The 24,651-nt window shown below is 45.5% G+C and overlaps 1 protein-coding gene across 1 annotated transcript in view; it reads right to left on the bottom strand.

Moving 5' to 3' along the window:
* The window catches only part of OTC (ornithine transcarbamylase), a 123,546-nt gene that overhangs the window by 13,917 nt on the left and 84,978 nt on the right, over window positions 1–24,651 (bottom strand). The window contains exons 3-4 of the mRNA XM_075589679.1: window positions 1,567–1,620; window positions 1,331–1,480 (exon numbers count right to left, since the gene is read on the bottom strand). Of these exons, the coding sequence (XP_075445794.1) occupies window positions 1,331–1,480; window positions 1,567–1,620 (204 nt within the window). The remainder of the gene's footprint in view (window positions 1–1,330; window positions 1,481–1,566; window positions 1,621–24,651) is intronic.

Here is a 24,651-nt window from a genome sequence, read left to right as displayed (position 1 = left end):
AACCTATCCACTGCCTGTACCTAACAGGGCTTACACTGGTAGGGCCCAGGGAAATAAGAAGCAGCCAGAGGATAGGCTACTTTATATTTTGTCACAGGATCAGAGAAAGCTTCTATATAAACAGAAGGTTATCTAGGGTTATAGTCACAACTTAGGTCCATTCAGAGAATGTAAATAGCCAGGTTAAGAATGATATAAAAACCTCCTTTGATCTCTCCATGTGGTTTCTCGGAGGGTTGAAAGTGAGGTATCTGCATACAAGGCACTGGGACTAGAATGACTGCATGAGAGGCACTGGCCTCCCTCTAATTTGTAAAGGGCTGGTAAGATTTGCTCGTAGATTATTGTGCAATTTTGTCCTATATATACACTGAACAGTCTTACTCCATAGGACACCTTCCATAGCTGGATGATACTATTCCAGCCCATTCCATATCCCTTATGTCAGAAGACTGCTTAGTAAATATAGTCCTTTATGGTTGAGAACTAGCTACTCTGACCAAGCCATCACTAGATTGGCAAGAATTGCTATGTATTTCATTCTCCTTGTGGGAATTAGATTTTGTTTTGGTTTTATATATTTTCATTATTAAGTCTTAAAAAGCACAGCCTCTAATTATATTTTTTTCTGTGTGGAAGAATACGCCATAGTCAGACTTATTTTTTACTGCAATTTTTTGATTGCACACAACACCATCCTGCCACAATCTTTATATTACTACAAAGGTGAGGTTATTTGTGCACTGAACTGGGAAGTGTGTAGTCGGACGCTCATGGTAAGCGAAATATCTTCAGTGCTAGTGCAAACAATTCAATAAAGTGCAAAAAGTGCAAAAGAACAGATGTGCACGTGAATGGATATTAAATGTAAAGTGATGAAATATTTGAACACAGCAGTGATAACACAAAAATGTGAACAATATATATTTAATATTTGTGCACTGTAATATCTAAATCCTATATTTTCCGTTGACTAAATAAAATCATTTTCTGACATACTTAGTTTTCTTGTGTCTGTTCTTATTAAGAACAAAAAAACACACACATTCTTTCCTACTTTTATTGCTACTGACATTCAGAAATGACTCCTGGCTGGTGTGCTAAGCATATTATAAGGTAATAAGTATATGTGAACATAGTTCTATTAAAATTTTTTTCCCAAATATACTATCCCATAAGATACCTTCTGTAGCAGAGACATCTTCTGACCCATTTATTTGAATGTGCCATAAGGAGTCTTCTGAAGCCAGAAGAACTGTTTAGTAAATATGGGCCTTGATCTTCACATCTGCATTGGTAAGGAAATATTTGAAAATATCATGTACTGTACCTGCATTGTAATCTGGTATCCCTTGAAATCCAACAGACGTTTCTTCTTTTCCTCTTCTTGTCCCATGCTTACCCATGTGTCCGTAACTAAAATATTGGCGCCACTTGCAGCTTCTAGTGGATCATTTGTCATAAACAGCTCGGTACCAGACTAGTAGCGGGAACACAGTGCAGATTAGGCAGTTTTCATTAAAAGGCCTAAAAATAGATGGTGCTAATTTTAAAAAAAATGTTTACCTCTTTAGAAAACTGCTCAGCTGTTGTAGTTACAGAAGGATCAGGTTCGTACCCCTGCAACAATATAATATACAATATAATATAGGTCAATATTCTGGTTGACACATTGACAAAATCAACTGGTACAGCAGCAGGGACACATACTTGCTGAGACTGTGTTTACGTGATGCCCGCCTAAACTGATTATTTACCTTCATTTCTTTTTTCTTACCTGTTTTTTATTTTCATTTTGCAGCAGAGTGTTTACATGGCAAAACAAAACAAAGAACAGCGCACAACGCTCATCGTGAAATATGTAAATACAATTTTATATAAAAAAAATGGTTCAAGGTTCTGCGTACATCAAGCAAGTGACAAACAGGCACAGACGCTCAGTTTATTTGACTGGTAACACAGTTAATATTTACGATTTTCACTTTGGGTTTTTTTAGTGGTAATATTTAATCACTATTATACTGTATCACAATTATTAATTCATTTTAGTTGTGCACTTGTATTGTTATTTTTTGTTTACATGGCAACCTCCCTCTTTATTTATTTTAAATGACTTCACCTTGCAAGTCAGCACAGAGCGGTTTTCCCTGTAAACTTCAAAAACTTATCAAGGAAACAGCAAACCAATAAGCCAATAATAGTAGTGATAACAATTACAAATTCAAAGTGAGTATGTGAATAACAAATCCAGATTCTGCCAATCTCCCAATGGATCTTACTGTATAAACGGACAATAAGACTGGGCAAAACAAGTGCATCACCATATTTATCAAATAAAAGGAATCGCATACAGCGCAACAAGAGATTATCCTTGGACAAATATGGTCCTTATTTTTTATTGGTTTTGCCACAATTTTGCATTCGGAAGACTTTAGCAAACCATCTTAGACGTTCAGTAACTAAAACTAGAGGTGGAAACAGAGTTACTTTGTCGTGTACAGTATGTGTATATATATATACACATAGAATATACACATATACTACATAAAATCGCTAAAGGCCAACCACAACCTAACAATCAAACCTGCAAACAAGGGAGGAGCAATGGTCATAATGAACACCACAGACTTCCTGCGGGAAGCGCACAGGCAACTATCTGATTTAAAGTATTACACCCTACTGCAGGAGGATCCAACTAAAAAATACATGCGAGATCTCAACAGAATCATTAAAACACTCCCGATCTGCACAAGAGAACAAATTCTGGACCTGATACCAGCTAACCCAAAACCTGGCACATTCTACATGCTCCCTAAAATTCACAAAGAGGGTAACCCCGGGCGCCCTATTATCTCTGGATCTGGCACACTGACTGAGAATATTTCTGGCTGGGTGGAGGGCATTCTAAAACCCCTTGTCAGGAACACACCCAGCTATATCCAGGACACCACCGACCTGCTAAACAAACTGAATGCCATTGGCCCCCTCCAAACAGGAACACTACTAGCAACCATGGATGTAGAGTCACTTTATACAAACATCCTCCACGAGGATGGGATTTCAGCCTGCAGATACTTTCTGGGACTGCAGGAGCCACTGACAGAGACAGTGACTAAATGCATTGAATTTATTCTGACTCATAACTACTTCACATTTGGAAATGACACATACCTCCAGACAACCAGGACCGCTATGGGTACTCCTATGGTGCCACAGTATGCCAATCTGTTCTGCGCAAAACTGGAAAGTGACTTTCTTTCCACCTGTCACTTGAAACCCCTTACATACCTTTGCTACGTCGATGACATCCTCCTGATTTGGACCTCTGGCGAACAGGACCTCCTACAGTTCTATGACAACTTCAATACGTTCCACCCGACCATCAACCTCAAACTCACTCATTCCCCGGATGAAGTACATTTCCTAGACACCACCATTACTATAAAGAACAACCAACTACAGACTTCTGTATACCGCAAACCTACAGACAGAGCCAGCTATTTGAGGGACAACAGCTTCCACCCGACACACAACAAACATGCAACCATCTACAGTCAAGCCATACGATACAACCGGATATGCTCCGACACAGCAGACAGAGACCAGCGGATTAAAGCCTTGAGATCAGATTTTATAAACCGTGGATACAAACACAGAATTGTAGACCAGAAAATTCACAAAGCCACCAGAATACCAAGAAGTGATCTCCTTGAATACAAACAGAAAGAGAAAAGCGACGGGGTACCTTTGGTGGTCACATATAACCCACACCTAGGAGCCCTACGCAAGATCGCCAGGGAACTACAACCCATCCTCCAGGAAGATACAAGACTGCAACAGGTCTTTCCTGAAGCACCCTTATTATCATATAGACAACCTCATAATCTCAAGAATATTATGGTGAGGAGTAAAGTATTCCGCAGTACAACTGAATGCGGGACGAAACCATGCCAGGACGCAAGATGCAAAACCTGCGCAATGCTCTACACAGTGGACACAATACAAATACCACACAGGAATCGGGAATACAAAATAAGAGGAAGGTTCACCTGTTCCTCCAGCAATGTCGTGTACCTCATCATATGCATGAAATGCCCAGGGGGCTGATACTACATAGGTGAGACGGGGCAGGGGCTAAACAAGAGAATGAACCTGCATCGCCACAGCATCACACGCGGAACAAGAGACGGTCATGTCGGCGAACATTTCTCTGACCATAAGATGAACGATCTGAGGGTTGCCATACTCAAAGGTAATCTTAAAACACCGAAAGAGAGACGGTTGCATGAATACAAATGTATGCAACTGTTCGGGACACTTAACGGTGGCCTAAACAGAGATCGAAATTTTTTGAGTCATTACTGACACAAGTGAACTCTCTTCCCATGGGCGCTAAAGGCTATGTCTGTACATACTGTGCTATATGTATGCACACACAGCTGTCTCTTACACATACTAATACTCCTTGTTTTTCCATCCCTATACACCAATAGGGACCACATAGTATCTACACACACTTTTAGTTTTACAATCTCTCCCTTTCCACACCTACCCACATCATTTATATTAACTCCCACTCCACACACACCTTTTGTAAAGCACTGTATACACTGTGGGCTCTCCATTCATTTATATTCACACAAATACACACACACACTCTTACATCACTAACTTTCAGGAACCATTTAACACCTCTAACCATAAATCACATCCACACATGGGCGAGGGACAAGCACAGATAACATTCCAAGAGACACTGTTTTTAAGTATACCCTTTGCTTGCTTCATTCATTGTAACATCGCCGGAAGAAGAGATCAGTGTATCTCGAAAGCTCGCACAAATAAAAGCATTTCGTTAGCCACAGAACGGTATCATCTATTTTTTTATTTTATATATATATATATATATATATATATATATATATATATATATATATATATATATATATATATACACATATATATATATATATATATATATATATATATATATATATATATATATATATATACTGTATATATATATATATATATATATATATATATATATATATATATATATATATATATATATATATATATATAATGCAGTGTCCTAATTATTGCAGCCACTTAGTGGCCCCAATCTTTTTCCTTTAAAAATTTTATTTTTGTTCATTGATTATCATTCTTTCCCTCGTGTGTGTCTCCCCTCACCCTCAGTAACAGCAAGGTCCAAGAATCTATATATTGTATTCTCAGATATATATACAGTACAGCCCACGTTCATACTCATTATCTCACTGGTTATTATTTAGAGATAATCGAATTATACTCAACCACCTCCATGATGGGTTCCCTTAAGATCATATCCCATAATGTTAAAGAGCTCAAAAGCCAGGCTAAACACTGAACAACATTTTCTAACAATAAAAGGGAGCTAGCTGATGTCATCTTTTTGCAGGAGACTCATTTTCCAAAGCGTTACCAACCAACCTTTTTACACAGACAATTTCCCAAGATGTTTTTCTCATCCTCAATACTGTAGTTAAAAAAAAGAGCGCAGGCCATAGTTTTCAATAACCATACCCCCTTTCAACTAAACCTGAAAAAAACTGATAACAAGGGATGTTTTATTCTTTTGACAGGCCGGATCGGTGGGTCTGATGTCACGTTGGTTAATATCTATGTCCCTAACTCAGCAAGGGCCCCATATTTTCAAATGGTTCTAATCTAATCCAAAAATTCATAAAAGGCCTTTATTGTGACAGGAGGTTTTAATGTAGTCCTGTCCCCCAATCTAAACAGTTCTGGCGTTCCAGCGATGCAGATTTATCACCTTGGCTCGCAAGAACCTGGACTGCTGGTTAATCTGTTAAACGAAACACAAAAGGTAGACGTTTGAATATCTCTACACCCTATGGAAAGGGACTACACATTCTACTCTGCCCCTCATCGTTCATACTCCAGGATTGACATCATATTGGTGAATACCCAACTGATTGGAATTCTCCCTAAGGCTAATATAGATCCCATCACATGGTCAGACCATGCTTTAATAGACACCACAATACCACACTTAAATGCTTTGAAGATGGCAGGCCAATGGAGACTTAATGAATCTCTCTTATGTGTCCCGGACTTAGTAACACCTCTAAATGAAGATATCAAGTTCTATTTTGTCAAAAAAACTATTCCCCCGAGGTTCCAGTGTCCACATTATGGGAGGCCCATAAAGCTGTCATAAGAGGCACTCTTATGAGGATAGCCTCATTCAAGAAAAAAATTAGAATAAAAAACAAGGAGCTAACCATAGAACTAGCAAAACTCGAAAAGAGACATAAAATTACACAATCAGCCAAGACACTGGCAAAGATAATTAGAACCAGAGGAGAATTAAACGTTTGCTTGGCAAACAATATGAAGCACGCTATGAGATGGACATCTCAGAAATACTATGAACGAGGGAATAAGGCCCATACTATGCTATGGAGTGAAGGTAGTGCACGCACTCAAACTAAAAGGGTGAAAGTGGGGTACTGCTGGTTCTGGGGAGCTCCTGAAGTCCCAAATAGATCCAGTGAAGAAGAAGAATCAGGCACACGGTCTTAATCATCAAATGAAAAGGGGTTTAATGTGCCAAGAAATCCAACATTTCGGCAGTAATACTGCCTTTCTCAAGGTGTAGGCTACCAAATACTGTACAAGTGAACAGCAAATATATATACACACACCAATACATGCCCCCTCTGATACTCATCCCTCCCTGCTCAGCTCCATGACATTGACGCCCACGTGGTGATGTCAGCGCGCCTGCGTGGCGCTCCGTGATGAAGTCAGACGTCGTCATGCATATCCCCAGTAGCACAGCACAGAGCTGCCAAAGGAAAAGAACACTGCCACACCACACACCAGTTGACATGCCCCTATGGTACGTCAGCACATCAGCCCGACGCCCCCTGATGACGTCAGACGTCAGGTGGGGTGTTTGGTTGGAGTTGGAAAGAGGGGCAGGTCTTACCAGTGCAGTACTCACGTGCTGTGCTGTACACTGGCGACACACTTTATTCGAGCTCGGCTAGTCCCACGAATTCGGGTATACCCGGGTGTATTGAGGTTTGTGACTGTTTTCTGCCCGAGTGCATTGAGTTATTTTCCGGCAGGGATTGAAGCATTTTATTCCCGCTGGCTGCAATACTGCACAGTATATATATATATACTGCATTACAATTCATGAATTTATGCCATCTGGTAGACACGCGAAGCATTGCAGCCTATTAAATCCTAATCATTATCATTTAACAGATCAGCCGCCCATCAGCCAGGCATCAACCCAGGCTGGGAAGGCAAACGCAACGGGGCTTGTCAGAGGTGAGGAGCGGCGCATTCCAGGTATCTGCCAGGTACATACCGGGTATTTGCTCGAATAAAGTGTGTCGGTGCAGTAGATGAAATCCGTCGCCATGGGAATACATTCTGAGCAGGGAGGACTGAGCTCACAATGCTTTAACCCTGTGAGTGCTTGAGATAACACATAAGTAGGAAATCAAGCATATGTGACATGTAAAAATACACCATACACTTTTTTGACAATTAAACCATATACCTATGTAATAAAAACAATGGACCATGAGCTGCATGATGCTGTATTCCATAATACTATACAGTTCCAAGTATAATAAATATGCTTATATCATATAGATGAGCAGTACACCAAAATATATTTTTTGCATATATAAGTGGAGGTGGGGAGGTGCGGGGGGTTAGGAGGGGAGAGGGAGGGGAGGGGGGAAAAGGATGCGCAGCTATCTCCCACATCAGGATAGAAGCAGAGTCCATGATAGGTACAGTACCAGCTCAAAGGTGCCTGTAAATAAAGAAAAAATTATCTTCTGTTAAGAAAACAACTCAAATTCTGTTGATCATTGAGTCCTGTTCCATTACTGGTGTTCAATGTGTGAATCCAGAATGCTTCTTGTCTCAGCAAAAATGTCTCCCTGTCAGGAGTGCCTTTTCTGGGCGCCACTGACTCAATACCCATAAAGCAGCAGGGATGAGACGTTATGATTGTGCTCCACACAGTGTTGTACTAGCACAGACGGGTCCGTACCTTTTCTAATAATACTTTTATGCTCTATAAATCTGGTTTTAAGCATTCTGATAGATTTTCCCGCATAGAGTAGGCCATATGGGCCTTTTATTATGTACACAACATGATCTGATCTACACGTCATTCTGTCTTTAATTATGATCTTTTTACCACTGTTAGGGTGACAGAACACATTACCTGTAATAAGGCTATTGCAGACCGAGCAACTTAAACACCTATAGTTACCTGCTCATCAGAAAATGAGGGGTTTTATAATTACCTTCATTGTCTGCATATATCAGACTGTCAGCCAAGTTTTTTCCTCTTTTGAAGGCAACCATAGGGGGTACAAAGCAACTTGCAGAAAGTATGTCATCATTTTGTAAGATGTGCCAATTCTTAAGAATGGTAGATTTTACAAAACCACCTGCCTGGCTGTAAGTGGTCGTAAAGACAAGTCTATCCTCCTTTTTTCTTTTGATAGCACTTACCTCTTTGCTCAGTGCCTTGTCCAGCACAGCTGGAGGATATCCCCTGGCCAGAAATCTGTTGCGTAGATCTCCTAGGGCTGGTTTGATTTTATCCTCTCTGCTTGTGATCTTACAGACACTGACTTTCTGAGAGAATGGTAATGCATCAATAAGTGAGGCAGGATGGTGACTGTCTGCTCTTAAAGTAGCATTCCTATCAGTACTCTTTCTGTATAAGTCGGTATGTAACTCACCGTCAATTTGAGTAATGAGGACATCTAAAAAGGCAAGCTGCCATGTGTTTGTGAGGCGTACTGGTGAATTAAGATCATTAAGATATTCAAAAAACAATAATAACTGATCCTCAGTCTCAGTCCACACAAAGAACAGGTCATCAATATACCTATGGTAGCTCAAGATGTGAACAAAAAACTCTGATTTGTAGATGTACTCTTCTTCAAAGTGTGACATAAATATATTAGCATACGCAGGGGCCATGTTACTGCCCATAGCTGTCCCTTTGATTTGTAGGGAAAAATCGTTCTCAAATCTAAAGTAGTTTTTGTACAGAATAAAATGTAAAATCAACATAATGTATTCCGTAGGGATAGTATCCCTATAGTGAGTAGTGAGAGCAGACCTGACTATATGCCAGGAAACTAAGAGGCCCAAGCAGCCTGAGGGGGGGGAGGGGGCTGAGTTCAGGCCATAACCCTTAAAGATGGGGTCCTTTCCCATGATCCAACCAAATTTATAAAGGAATTTAGAAAAATCTATCAGAAACTTTATAACAGGACTGATAAAGTCACACATCCACCTTCTAAAACTAGTCTCCCTCAATTTCTATGGCCATGCCACCTTACAACTATAACGACTGAAAAACTATCAAAACTTAACCGCGAAATCTCCTGTGAGGAAATAATGTTTGCAATTAAAGGCCTTAAAAACCTTAAATCCCCTGGTCCTGATGGTTTTTCTGGCTTACACTACAAATTTTTTTCCAAAATCCTTGCCCCCCAATTGAGGATTTTATTCAATACATTTATGAAGGGAGAGCTTATTCCTGACACCATGGCCTCAGCAAATATTGTGGTGATCCTTAAGAAATAAAGGACCCTACAAGTTGCTCGAGCTATCGCCCTATCTCCCTCATTAATACTGATCTGAATTTGTTTGCCAAGATATTAGCCAATCGGCTGAACGAGTACATTGCGTATCTGGTGCACCATGATCAGGAGGGTTTTATCAATACCAGACAAGCCGCATTGTAGACCCGTATGCCGCATTGTAGACCTGACACACTCAGCGAGCGCAGGGGGGACGCCACTCTTATGCCTCTCCCTAGATGCCGAAAAGGCCTTTGATAGACTGAACTGGGACTTTATATTCTCTGTACTCAAACATAAGGGTTTCGCAGGGCGCTTCCTACAAGCGAACAGAGGTCTATATCAGCATCCCTCAGCTAGAGTCAGATGTGCTGGCCTCATCTCTAATAAAATACAAAATAAATAATGGCACTATGCAGGGGTGCCCCCTGTCTCCTTTGCTGTTTGTACTCTCCATTGAGCCCCTGGCGGCCTCCATTAGATTGAACCCCAATATATCAGGGATAACTATTTGGAATATTTGCTATAACATTTTGTTATTTACGGACGACATATTTTTTACCCTCTCAGACCCTCTGATCTCTCTCGCAAATCTCTACCAATCTCTCGAGGATTTTGGAAGTAGGTCGGGCTTCAAAATTAATTACACCAAATCTCTGGCACTAACGGTCAACTTGCCCAATGACACAGTCAAGCTCCTAAACTTCATTTCGATTTTTCATGGCAATCTCATTATATCCCCTATCTGGGAATATACATTACTAAATCATATGAAACTCTATACAAATTCAACTACCCTAAACTAATTAAAAACCTGAAGAAGGATCTAGAAAAATGGGTAAATATAACATATCATTGATCAGCAAAATTGCATATGTTAAAATGAATCTCCTTCCAAGGATAATGTACTTTTTCCGCACTCTACCTATTAAGATTCCTGTTAGAGGTCTCGAGGACCTCCAATACAACATCAAAAAATTTGTATGGAATAGGAAGCACCCAAGGGTCAAAAGAGAGGCATTATAGACACACGGTAAAAGGTGGGCTAGGCCTCCCTAGTCTGCTGAGATACTATCAGGCCTTCCAGAGAAAAGAATGGGGTGAGTGGCCCCCCAAATGACGAGTGCTGCTTTCAGGCCTCCCAGCTGGGTCAGATTCTGCTTTGGAACTCTGAGCCGCAAATGAAAGGCTGGGTAGATATCAAGAATGCAGAGTCCAAACCATCAGATATTAAATCTCTTTTATGGCTGACCAAATCTGGCAGACAACCAAACACTATCTCTCACCCAGTGATTAACATTCACTGACCCTTGGGAATGTCTGAAATGTAAATTTAAACTTACAAAAGTCAGCTCCCCTATGATCCAGCTTTTTTGTAACCAGGTTTGGATCCAGGTAGACCTTTAGGTGCATTCCAAGTTTGGAGGGCAGCTGGAATCACCAGAGTGGGAGACCTGTTCACCGATACTGAGATAATTCCCTTCCTAGAGCTACAAAAAAAAAGGAACCTGCCACTCTCGGAAGTATTCAGAAATCTACAGGTTAAACATTTATTTTATCACCCAGTTCTGCTAGGCGGGTTATCCTCCTACATGCACCTATTTTGAATCTCTATTTCAGAATAGATTTCAAGAGAGGTTCATGATTTCTGCCTTGTACTATTCACTAATTAGCTCTGGGACAGATAATAAATATTTCTATATGCTAAAATGGGAAGAAGTGCTGGGTGAGGTCCTGGGCGACAAAGACTTGGTTGATATCTGGTGGGCTCCAAGCAATATTCTCCCACTAACTAACTAACTAATTAACTCCCACTCGCTGGCCTGTTTAAGAGGTTGCGGTCAATATGGCTCAATGTCACACATTTTGTGGAAATGCCCGAAACTCGTCTCCTTATGGAGACGGGTCTATCTATTTATGAAAATACTACTAAATGTGGATCTGAGATCTGACCCTTGGTCCGCCCTACATCCTTAATGCTCCCATTTTATCTTCTGTATACAACTTGAAAATTGTCAATAAAAAATAAGTTAAAAAAGAAAAAAAATGATGCTTCCGGTGACGTCACCACAGATGGCTGACTAGGAGTAGTGCTCTGACATCCTCCGAAGAAATTCAACAGAAAGAGCAATTCCCCCCACATCAAACCACCCGAAATCGGCTCCTAACACTACTCCCAGCACTGAGAAGATGGCGACGAAGTCAAAAAAGACACAGAACTCGGTCACAAAGTTCTTCACCCCGGCACCGCGCCAGGCAGAGCTAAGTGCAGAATACCAAGATGGCGCTGAAGAGCCGGAGCACACGGCGCTGAATGCGTTCCAGGACCAGTTCGACCCTGAACAACCTGGCCTCAATAAAGAGTTCTTTGAATCCCTGTTCCTAAAGATGAGGAGAGGGGTACAGGAAGACATTGAGACGGCCCTGCAGGGCATCCGCGCCGACCTAGGAGCCCTTACCAACAGAACGGATGAACTGGATGCCAAAATAGAAGGGGCCATCAACACCCAGACAGAGACCCACGACGAGGTTTCCAGATGCGGGGAAGCAATACGAGACCTGCAAAACGCGCTAGAAGACCTCGAGAATTGAGAGAGGAGACAGAACATCCACCTCAGAAGTATCCCAGAGGCTGTCTCCCACGAGTATCTCCAAACCTACCTCCGCAAGATATTCTTGCAGCTGGTGCCAGGCCTCACCGAACATGAGCTACTCATGGACCGGGCCCACCGAGCCCTGGGCCCAAAGCCGTCAAACCCCAACTGGCATAGAGATGTCATGGTGAGACTCCACACGTACTCTACCAAAGAACGAATCATGGAAGCTGCCAGGGGTAGGCGCAGCATACAGACAGAAAATGCGGACATTCAAATTTTCAACGATCTTTCCAGAACCACAGTCATCAAAAGACGTGAAATGAAACCACTCACAAGCTACCTCCGCGACCAGGGTGTTAAGTACCGGTGGGGCTTCCCCTCCAAATTAGTGGTGCTCCGCAACGGGCGGCATTTCACAATCTCTGCCCCCGAGGATGCAAGAGATTTCCTCAAAGCCCTGGGGATCCCCCCTCCGCAGAATGACAACCGCCCCCCCAACCCACCCATGCCGCTCCAGGTTCGGAGCCCTCGGACACACCCCGAGTGTCAGAAAGACTAGCCAGCCAGAGACAACGCTGTCTGTCCTTGCTATCTTCTCGGAAGTTCCTGATCCCCCACGCGGATGATGAGCTGTCGTGCATTCCTCTGTCTCCCACCCACCCCAGATGCCAGCAGCCCTCACCCCCAAACCTGCGATGCTGACACTCCAGGCAGTCCACAATGCGATGAATGCAGGAGCAAAGCACTATCCCCCCCTCCCTCTCCCCTCCCCACACCCCTCGCCCATCCTTCCCCACCCCTCCTCTCACCTCTTCCCCCTGCGGGACCATCAACTTGCCCCAGCTAGTCATCAGCTCCCACCAGAGGAACCTCCGCACAAGCCCTGGGGCACACCAAAGATGGCCGCCATCGATCCCTCACGTTCCCCTGACTCGCCTCGGCCTTCTCGCAAAGGGGGAAGAAACTCTGACTACCCAGCCCCTCCTTGAGGGCTCCTCTGCCCCTTTCCTCCCCCCCTCCACACAAGCACCTAACCCAAGCCCTGACCTAGCCTCCCCCCTGTCAGCCCCCCACGCTAGGGGCCCTGCCCGCAATACCCCCCCTTTTTTTTTTACCCCACCCTCCTAAGAAGTCCTGCTACCTACCTCCCGGATCCAGCTTTGCGAAGAAGGCCCCCCTCCCGTCGATCGGAGCCTCTCCGGCAGATACCCCCTGTCAGACCGCACCTGACCTCACCTAGACGCGAGTCCTGCACCAGGACCCCAAATGCTCTGTTTACTGACAGAAATTGGGCCGGGACTCCCAATTGCAGAATCGAAGCCTCTCCAGAATCCAGTTCGAGCCAGAAGCACTTCTCTCTTCAGGGACTTCTAACATGCGCCCCCACTATATCGAGCCACGGTGGTTAGGTTGTATACAATCGTCCTGGACTCCCACAAGAACACACCCCCCATGCCAAGCCCCATATGCCACCCTCCCTCCACTCCCTCCCTTACCCCTCCTCTTTCCCACTCACCCCCCCATTCCCCCTCCCCACCCCTGTCCCCCCCCTACCCTCACCCCAAACCACACCGTCTTGGCCGCCTCCCACTATGCCCTCCGATACCCCCTCCAAAGCTGAGGTGGACATACCCAAACTGTGCTAAACTTGACTTTGCTTTATGTGACTTTGCTGTATTTGTATGATCTATGCAGAGCCCAGTTGCGGGGGCTCCTATACCTACCAGTGCATTTCTCCCATGTAAAGTCATAGTCGCACACTGTCTATGCTATTAACTACTGTGGCCCACCCTTCCTATGTCTCCCCCCCCTCCCCTGCCAGGCACGGGGACCCCCCCCCAATGTCCCCCCTAGATCCCCCCGTCAAAGAGAGGAATGGTTCATCTGGTTTACGTATTTCTGTACACTGTCTGCTCCATGTGGTTTAGTGTGAGCTTAGGTCCTGAGGACTTGCAGACCTTTCACTCAATTCAACTGTGCCACAAATGTTTCACTCAAATATTGTATATGCCTCTGAAAATGATGACCCACCCTCTCTGTACCCCTCCCCTCCCTCCCCAACCCCTCCCTCCCACTCCCCCCTCCCTTCCCCCCCATCCCTTCCTCCTCTCCCTCCTTCTTCCACCCCCTCTACCCCCACACCCCTTCGCAGAACGTCTATCCTGGTCTATGGTTCACCTGTCTCCGGTTGCTTTAAATGGTTCACTAAGAACACAGGTTCTGAGGCCTATGAGGCCTTGGGCAAATTTGAAACGTACTACTAACATTGCATTCAACAAAATGTTTATGCCTTCAAAAGTGATGGTCCACCTTATCTATGCCCTTCCCCCCTCCCCCACCTCACTCCTCACCTTTCCCCCCCTATTCTCCCCCCCCCCTCAGGTACTTCAAGGGGTTCAAGAAAGCTAGATTATTGTATCTACCTTGCCCGCCCCTCCCCTTAGGGCCTCATGCTGGCCGCAAATTTCACAGAGACCTACTGCACCGACACACTTTTTTCTAGCAAATACCCAGTATGTACCTGGCAGATACCTGGAATGCGCCGCTCCTCACTTCTGACAAGCCCCGTTGCGTTTGCATTCCCAGCCTGGGTTCATGCCTGGCTGACGGGCGGCTGATCTGTTAAATGATAATGATTAGGATTTAATAGGCTGCAATGCTTTGCGTGTCTACCAGATGGCATAAATTCATGAATTGTAATGCAGTATATATATATATACTGTGCAGTATTGCAGCCAGCGGGAATAAAATGCTTCAATCCCTGCCTGGAAAATACCTCAATGCACTCGGGCAGAAAACAGTCACAAACCTCAATACACCCGGGTATACCCGAATTCGTGGGACTAGCCGAGCTCGAATAAAGTGTGTCGCCAGTGTAGACCTAAGCAACATTGAGCCCCATAAATGAGGCCCACGCACTGATGCAAATGGGGCTGGCCCATACCAGACGATGGACAAAGTGCTGATGGCATCTGCTTCCATGGTTATACATACCTGTATCATTACAATCACTGTGTACTGATTTGTTCTAATCAACCGTTATGTTTAATTCCCCACCCCCCTCCCTCCACTTCCCCCCCCTCCCTCCTAACCCTCCCTCTCCTCCCCCACAGATTCCTGAAGTTGCTAAAACAAGGGTTCTACTTCTATGTTCCCAGTTGGTTGAAAGCCCAATGCCTCAGTTCCCCTTGCCGCCACCCCATCTGTTCCCTTACCGAGGGCCCAATGCCCCCACCACCCTCCCCAACCCCTCCCCCCCACTCCCAACCCCCATAAGAGTTCATAGCTATCCAATGTTGTTGCTTAGAATTGGTTGCAGATTTACATCGGTTTCCCCCCTCCCCCCTGCTACTTGCAGACTCCCTCCCTGCCTCAAACCAGGAGGGTGTTGGACCTCGAATCTTGGTCTTGGCCCATGCTTGGCGTCCCGGAAAGTTCTCCAGGGGCTCTGTACCCCCTTCCCTTGCCACCACGGTGCCAAGGGGAAACTCTTTTGGGCTGCTGGACAGCCCGCATTCTTTCTTTCCCTCTTGTGTCCACCCCCCCTCCACACCCAGCCTTCCTCCCCCCCCCCCTCACCCCTACTCTCTGGCTCCCCCCACCCGCAAGGGCCCCAGCAGGGACTATATGAGCCCCCCTACCCCCCTCTTAGAGGGCCCACCCCCGATATGGGAATCACACGGGGTGCGGAGTTTCCAACTCTGGGAGCAATAAGCCTGCTTAATGTCGTCAATTAAAATCATATCCCTTAATGTTAAGGGCCTCAATTCAGTTAGAAAACTCAAACTTGCGCTCCAGGAACTTAAAAAAACCAAAGGCGACATTATCTGTATCCAAGAAACTCACTTTAACATGCCAGACCCCCCTAATACGTTCAAGCATGCTTTCCCCCAAGCCTCCTGCATCCTCCCCCAATAAGAAACGAGGAGTAGCCGTATTGATAAAAAATAACATCCCTTTTTCCCCTACAAAGATAATAAGAGACCCAGAGGGAAGATATTTGCTCCTACAAGGCACCCTATCGGGATCCCCCAACTCTATTATGAACATATATGCCCCTAACGAAAACCAAGTCCAATTTCTCCAGAACCTACTTGACTCATTGGACCAAACCACACTCTCCTCACTACTGGTGGGAGATTTCAACATGGTCCTCTCTTCCCAGATCACGACAAATCCACACTGCCCACAACACCCCACACCGCCCAAACACAGAAGAAGGCCAAGAAATTCTGATATGTTTTACAAAACTTTTCCCTTATGGATATCTGGAGGACCCAGCACGTGGGTCAGAGGCACTACACGTTCTTTTCAGCTCCGCATAAGTCTTACTCGCGGATTGACTACTTTCTAGGCACCAACAATGTTCTCCAGGCTTCCTCCCACTCCAACATAGGTCTAATAACATGGTCAGATCATGCCCCTGTCGAATTCACCCTCTCTCTACCCTTCGTCAAAAGTTCCGCATATAAATGGAAATTAAACGACTCTCTCTTCAACGACCCTCAGGTAGTTAAGTCAAACAAAAACTAACCACTTTCTTCCAAATAAATAGTGGATCTGTCTCAGCAGCAGCAATGCTCTGGGAAGCACACAAAGCTACAATTAGAGGAGACCTTATCTCGCTAGCCTCCCATAAGAAAAAAATGAAACTTAAAACGCAAAAAGAGCTATCGGACAAGATCCTGGCCCTTGAGCAACAACATAAGCAGGCCCCCTCTAAAAGACTGTTCAGAACACTAGATAAAACAAGAACAGAACTCAAACTACTGCAGCTTGACGAGGTAGAGAGGGCGTTGAAATGGACCAATCAAAGGTTCTACGACATGGGCAACAAGGCAGGCAAACTCCTGGCCTCAAAACTTAGAGGCATAAAGGCAAAAGCCCAAATCCCAAAAATCCGCACCAGAAATGGCCAAATATCCTATAATGAAAAAGAAATAGCACAGGAGTTCGCAAAATTCTATGAGGACCTATACAACCTCCACTCACCTGGCCAAGAGCAGGACAGTGCCAAAATAGCTGCACAATACTTCACCCAGTGCAACTTGCCATCCCTATCTGCCGAAGAGCTCGACTTCCTTAACCAAAAAATATCTCAGGAGGACCTGACCCAAGCCATATGCTCCCTTAAAATAGCTAAGACACCGGGCCCAGACGGTTTCTCTAACGCTTATTACAAAACGTTCGCAGCATCCCTCTCCCCCTATCTATTAGACATGTTTAATTCCTTTCTAGAAGGTGAACCAATCCCTGGCACAATATTGGCCGCCAACCTAGCTATCATCCATAAGGAAGGAAGGGACCCGCTACAATGCGGAAATAACAGACCGATCTCCCTACTTAATACAGACCTCAAACTCTTCAGCAAGATCCTAGCAAACAGGCTAAACCCGATTCTCCCCAGACTAATTCATATAGACCACGTGGGATTTGTGTCAGGAAGACAGGCCTCAGACAACACCCGCAAAATTATTGATATTATTGACCACGTGCATCTCAACAAGTTCCAAGCCATGATCCTAAGCCTTGACGCCGAAAAGGCATTTGACCGGATCAAATGGTCCTTCCTTGACCAAACTATGCTTACATTTCGTTTCTCAGGCCCCTTCCTAGAGGGGGTGCGGGCCCTTGAAAAAAAACCCACCACTTTCCTAAAACTCACGGGTGGACAATCAAACCCAATTCCAATTAAAAATGGAACCAGACAAGGTTGCCCTCTATCACCACTATTATTTGCCATCTCTATTGAACCGCTGGCAGCCCAGATCAGAGCCGAACCCAGCATCAAAGGCATCCCAATTGCAGACACAGAATACAACATTTCCCTCTTCGCCGATGATGTCACACTGACCCTTGCTGACCCACATATCTCCCTCCCCAACCTACAGAAACTATTAGACCAATTCAGCCTGGTTTCTGATTACAAAATAAACATGGATAGATCTGAAGCGCTTAATCTCTCCCTCCCAGACCCTATATGGAAATTACTACAGTCCAACTATAAATATAAATGGAATACTTCCCACATAAAATATCTAGGAATAAAAATAGCCAACTCATATAGCTCCCTATATCAAGCTAATTATCCCCCCCTGTTCCACCAGATCAAAAGAGATCTGGAAGCATAGCACACCCACCAGATCTCCTGGTTTGGTAGAATAGTGTCCACTATAATGAACATCCTACCCCGTTTACTTTATTATTTCCAAACTCTCCCAGTCCAAGTTCCACTATCAGAATTACGAAACATACAGTCTCATATCCTTCACTTTATATGGAAACAGCGCAGACCTAGGGTCCCGAGATCAGTGTTACTAGCCTCAAAGACGAGAGTCGGACTGGGAGATCCAGACGTGGTCAGATACTACCAGGCAGCCCAGCTGAGGCAGGCAGTAGTCTGGAATAACTCCCCGACTTCCAATTGCTGGTTGGTAATAGAGTCCCACCACGCATCCCTTACCCCCCTCCCGGTCATGTTATGGTCCCAGACGCCCAAAGAAAAGAAACCCCAGAGATTCGAGCTTGGGGCGATGAGATGCACGTGGTCTACCTGGATTAAAACCAAAGTGAAAAATGGCCTATCTTTTTCATCCTCCCAATTCACCCCCATCTTTGGGAATCCAGAATTTCCGCCTGGGTGCTCCCGTAACCAATTTGGTCAATTTCAGGACCTAGATATTAGAATGGTTGCAGACCTGCTGAAGAGTGAGGAAGTCCTGTCCTTCCAAGAGCTCAAAAATAAATTCTCCTCCCCCGACCTCCCCATTTTCAAATTCCTGCAGATAAGGCACTTCTTGCGAGCCCTAGCTCCAAACTCTAAATTCCCAGCTCAGACAAGATTCGAATCTGTCTGCCTAAAGGGGGAATATCAGAAAGGATTAATTTCTGAAATCTACAGAACGATCGAGGCTTCCCACCCGCCCCCCCCTCCCATACGTATATGCAAAAATGGAGCGCTGACTTAAACCCACAAATTGAACTGGAAGATTGGGAGGATGTCTGGGAAGCTGCTTCCAAAACATCAATTTGTTCCATCACAAAAGAAAATATATACAAAATACTATTTCAGTGGTACTTGACCCCGAGCAGACTGAGCCAGATCTTCCCCGGCACAACAGACTTGTGCTGGAGAGGATGTGGTCAAAGGGGGAACATGGCCCATATTTGGTGGTCAAGCCCAGAGATCCAGAGGTTCTGTACCAGGGTCCAGAGACTCTTGATTGAAACCCTAGGATTGGAAATCCCTCTGGACCCTCTGACGTACGTGCTGGGGAAACCAATAGAAGACCTCCCTGCCCCACTAGCCAGGCTGATCTCTGCCATCCTAACGGCCGCTAGATGCTCAGTCTCAGCGGCCAGGAAACAAATAAAAGCTCCCTCCAGGAGAACAATAGTAAATAGAATAGACACAGTTATGAGTATGGAAAGGCTCACGGCCATGTTGAAACAGAAAATGCAACAATTCTACAAAACTTGGGAGCCATGGCCTGTTTTGGGTGCTCCGTCACTCTTGCAAGTGCTGGCCCAAATCTGACCCCCTATGGTACTGAAGGGACGAGAGACCCCTCCAAACCACCCCTGACCACTTCCCCCCCCCCCCCTTCCCCCCTTTCTCTCTCAGTGTCGTTCCCATCTATCCCCCGCCCCTTGTCTCTCCCCCTCTTTTTCAGATAAAAAAGGGAAAATGGTTTATTAGTTATCTGATAACGTTTCAGTCATGTGCCTATGACTCATTATCCTCTGCACTGCTGTGACTGTTGTTACTATTTGTACCTTTTTCTTTCTGCAAGAACCCAATAAAGGAAAAAAGATTATAAAAAAAAAACCTGCAGTTCCATTATAACTGGACACACATATATACATATATATATTGTGACAAACAGCTTACTCCAGGGCTCCGCCGTTTGTCCGTGACTGTTAGAACACGGTCTTTTAGGGTAGGTTAAATGATGAGGCGTCACGTACTGTTCCTTTAAACAGGCTATGCCTGGTTTATTCAGTCCCAGGCATGTCTTAGGCAGGTCTGCAACCCCGCCTTTCACCATTATCACCCAGCACATAGCACTTCCACTACAGCAAGGTATTCTGGGAAATGACATGCAAATGAGCACATAGTGCCACTTTTTGCTTCAAAAACCATTTTATACACGGTTCCCTATAGGCTTAAGCTTGCTGCATGGTCACAGCTTTGAGCACAGCCAGGGTTAAGATGCATAGCTAGAAAACCCACCCACAGACAGCTGTTTCTTTTTTTTCTTTTTTTTTCTTTTTTATTAACGTTCACATTATTGATAATCAGTAAATATCACTTTTATTATTATTTAAAGTACAGAAAGTAATAAACAGAACACATCACAATACATTTCTTATATTGCTGAGAGAGAAAAAAAACAATACAAAGGCAAAAAAAGAAAAAAACATTACTTCAAGATTCTTTCATCTCATTCTTACAACCCAAACCTTAAAACTCAACGCCTTTCTCCGCTCTCTAGTACTGTGATCATCTTTTTTAATTCTTCCTCCATACGTTCCAAACCTCTCTTACTTTTCTCTAACTGGAATCCATTCCTCACATCAGTTTCACACGCGTCCCTTACAGCTTTCACGTCCCAATATTTCCGCCCAAATTTCCACCCTAGTCATTTGTGCAAAACCTCTTCCTTTGTGAGCCCTACTTCATCTTTTCCCTGGGTGCTCCTTCCCTTTCTATCTCCCGCTGAATTTGCCGCTTTTGCCTGTGCAATCCCTTTCTGGCCTGCCTTTTCTTCACTTTCGGTCCCACTTACTCCGCTTACACTTCTCTGTATTTTAGTTCCCTCCACGCTTATCTGTTTTTTTTGTGAGGACAAGTTATTGCTCTCGCTACTCTCCTTCTCCCTCACCTCTCCCCTAGCCTCTTTTATTTTAACTCACTGCACAAGCTCCTTTTTTAGTTCTTATATTGCTCTTTTGTCAGCTGTTTTCTTTGGTACATCATTTTTTCTAATCTTTCTATTATCTGTTCCTCACTACTCCCCCCATGCTGCTTCCGAAAAATTCCCACCCAAAATAGAACATCTTCTACTGCGTCCTAAAAATGTTCCATTTTCTCTTTTAGGGTTACTTTCCCTGATACTTTCCCAACTTTACCCACTACACCTTCCTCTCTAGGCTCCACTTTACTCTGGCTATCCTTATCTTCCTTTGTTTCTATCCCTTGCAGATTTTTATGCTTTTGAGCTTTTTGAAGTGAAACTTCTTTAGTGGCACCTCATTCCTAATGGGACAAAAATGGATTGTAGGTACAGAAAATGAAACGGATGTGACGTCAAAGTGCTGACGTCACAGTGCTGGCAGATGAGGTCGGGCTGTGTTCTGGCAAATCACACGCTCCTCACAGGCGCCGCTCCCCCCACACGGCCGATGACATATGTGGCGGCGGTGGCGATAGCCGCCAGCGCCGCTCCCAATGGCCGCCATTCCAACCATTCCCCCCACACCATTCCCCGCCCGCGCCTGTTGACATGTAACTGCCGCTGCATCCCCCACACAGCCGCTGACATGCGGCGGCGCCGCTCTCCCCCACCCACTCAACATTTACTTTAATGCTCCTCCACACCGGCAGCCGTCCTCCTCAACGCATGCGCAGGTTTCGTGGGGGTGTGATTGGCAGAGGGCGCTGCTGCAAGGCAACCGGTGATTGGCTGTCGCGTCCCGCCGCTGACGATTGGTTGAGGGGCTGTCAGTCAGTTAAGGTGTCCCTTAATTCCCCTCATCCGGCACGGGCTCTGCGATGCTGCCCGCCGTGGCGTACGCTTCTCCGTGGTGGGGTAGCTATCTGAGGCCGAGGCTCTACCCCCTGCCCTGTCGCTCCTGCTTCGGTAACGGGAGGAGGGGGTAACAGGGCCACCGTGTCGCTGGGGGAGCTGGGAGTCCGCAGCACCGTGTCGCCGGGGGGGCTGGGAGTCCGCAGCACCGTGTCACTGGGGGGGCTGGGAGTCCACAGCACGTGTCGCCGGGGGGGCTGGGAGTCCGCAGCACCGTGTCGCCGGGGGGGCTGGGAGTCTGCAGCACCGTGTCCGCAGCTCCGCCGGGGGTAGTGGGAGGGGGGGAGGAGGAGGGGTGGGGGGCACAACACAGAGACATTCACACAACACAGAGAGAGAGAGACATACATTGACTGACACACACTCACACACTGACTGACTCACACTCACACACTGACTGACTCACACACTGACTCACACTCACACACTGGCTCACACTCACACACTGACTCACACTCACACACTGACTGACTCACGCACACACACTGACTGACACAAACACACACACACACACACACTGACTGACACAAACACGCACACACACTGACTGGCACACACACTGACTGGCACACACACTGACTGGCACACACACTGACTGACACACATGCACACACTGACTGACACACACATACATACTCACTGACTGACACATACACTGACTGACACACACACATACATACTCATTGACTGACACATACACTAACTGACACATGTGTGCCGAGCATGCGCGTTATAAGTCAATTTCTGCGACAAAAGTCAAAGAAGTTTCACTTACTATGCGCGTGCACAGCACACAAAGCTTTTTTTCCCCTCCTATTTCCATTTCCTCCTCCAAAACATCTTGGGGACCTTCCCTCTGTGCATCTTGAACCTCCATACTTTCCACCCAGCTAGGTTCCACCACACTCAATGACCGTATTTCCCCCTCCCCCGCATCTTTCTGATGGACTGCTCCCGTCTCCTCCCCTCCCCCCACCTCCGGTTTCCAGGAAGAGATCTTCCTCTTTTTTCTCCAAGATATCGCTTGTAGAACCCGCCAAAGTTTCTTCAATTTCTTCTCCTGAAGTTTCCTCAACTACAGTAATCTCCTGAAATCCCTCTACATTAGCAGACTCTTGTGTACACTCCATTTCAGTCCCAATTTTAGCAACCTGAGCATAACTTTTTTTCGAGCATTGTCGTACAAAGTGTCCAAACTCACCACACAGGTCGCACTTTTTTAGAATGTCACAATCCGCAGCAAAATGTCCCTCTTTCCCACAGTTCCTGCAAACCACCCCAGTTTTTTCACAATGTTCTTTAGTATGTCCGTACTGGTAACACTTCCTGCAGTAGGTAGGTTGGCCGAAATAACTCAAAAACCCCCGATTCCCTCCGATACTGAAAGTTGAAGGTGGATGAGCCACACCCCCCACTCTATCTGGGTCAGGTTTAAGCCTAATCCAAAATCTCCTCTTGCTGTTGTAGGTTGTAGATCCCGTAGGCGTTCTTTAATTCAATTCCACCTTTAACACTTGTACTGTATCACCTCAAGAACATCACCAGGTCTTCTTTTGGTACGAACGGGTTGTACATGTGTACCGTCACCACTTTCTCGTCCAACTGGAAGCTCAGAATCACTTTAATTCCTCGCATATTCGGGTCTTCCACCATCCTTTTAACCTTCTCATAGAGATTCAGGCATTCTCCTTCCATATGAAGCGTCACATCATAGATGCCCTTCCGTGCGAAATCCTGTAGGCAGAACACCTTTTCTGCGACTACACCGGCTTTCCGCAGCACCTCCTCGGCGATGAACTTCAATCCAATATGATCTCTTTCCTCTGCATCGATCTCAAAACGAACCGTATTCTTGAGATGCACGACTGTCGCCATCTTTCTTCTGTCGCCTTCCTAGGAAGCTCGGGATGGCTTGCCCCCCTAATAGCAGCAAGTGGCTTTAGACTCCGAGGAGCCGATGCCAAAGGGCCAAGGGGGCACAGTTCCAGCTACACAGCTGTTTCGACCTTAATGGGTCTCATCAGTGTGCGGTTGGTTAACTGGCTATGCAATGAAGCGAAAGGATGGGGTTTACCATACTGAGTTAAGTTATGGTGAGTAAAAAAAGTGACAAAAACCCTCCACAGCAAAGCATATAGCAAATGTAAATATACTGTATGCTCATTTGCATGTCTTAGGCAGGTCTGCAACCCCGCCTTTCACCATTATCACCCAGCACATAGCACTTTCACTGCAGCAAGGGATTCTGGGAAATTACATGCAAATGATTGGGATTGTCAAGGTACTGTAGTTATGTGTAACCAGGTCTTCCCCCTTGTCCCCTTAACTCCCGGTTGGTAGCGTGAGTACGAGGCTGCAGCAGGAGACGCTCCGGGCCTGCATGCAGGCATGGAGAGGGAGCTCCGTTGCTACGGAGCTCCGTGGCGGACGCCCAGGCAGGGCGCCACTATTATACAGCTTGCACCTGCGCAGAAGCTTTCGCGCATGCGCAGTAGCATACAAGTTGCAGTGGCAATGTTGAAAGACCCTGCACATGCACATTGAAGTAGGAGTGCAGCGGCCTTCTTCTAATATGCTCCGCAGGGGAACTGCAGTTCCCAG

This window comes from Ascaphus truei, chromosome 3, assembly GCF_040206685.1.
Source record: "Ascaphus truei isolate aAscTru1 chromosome 3, aAscTru1.hap1, whole genome shotgun sequence".
Taxonomy (NCBI): Eukaryota; Metazoa; Chordata; class Amphibia; order Anura; family Ascaphidae; genus Ascaphus; species Ascaphus truei.
This window is presented reverse-complemented; position numbering and strand designations above follow the sequence as displayed.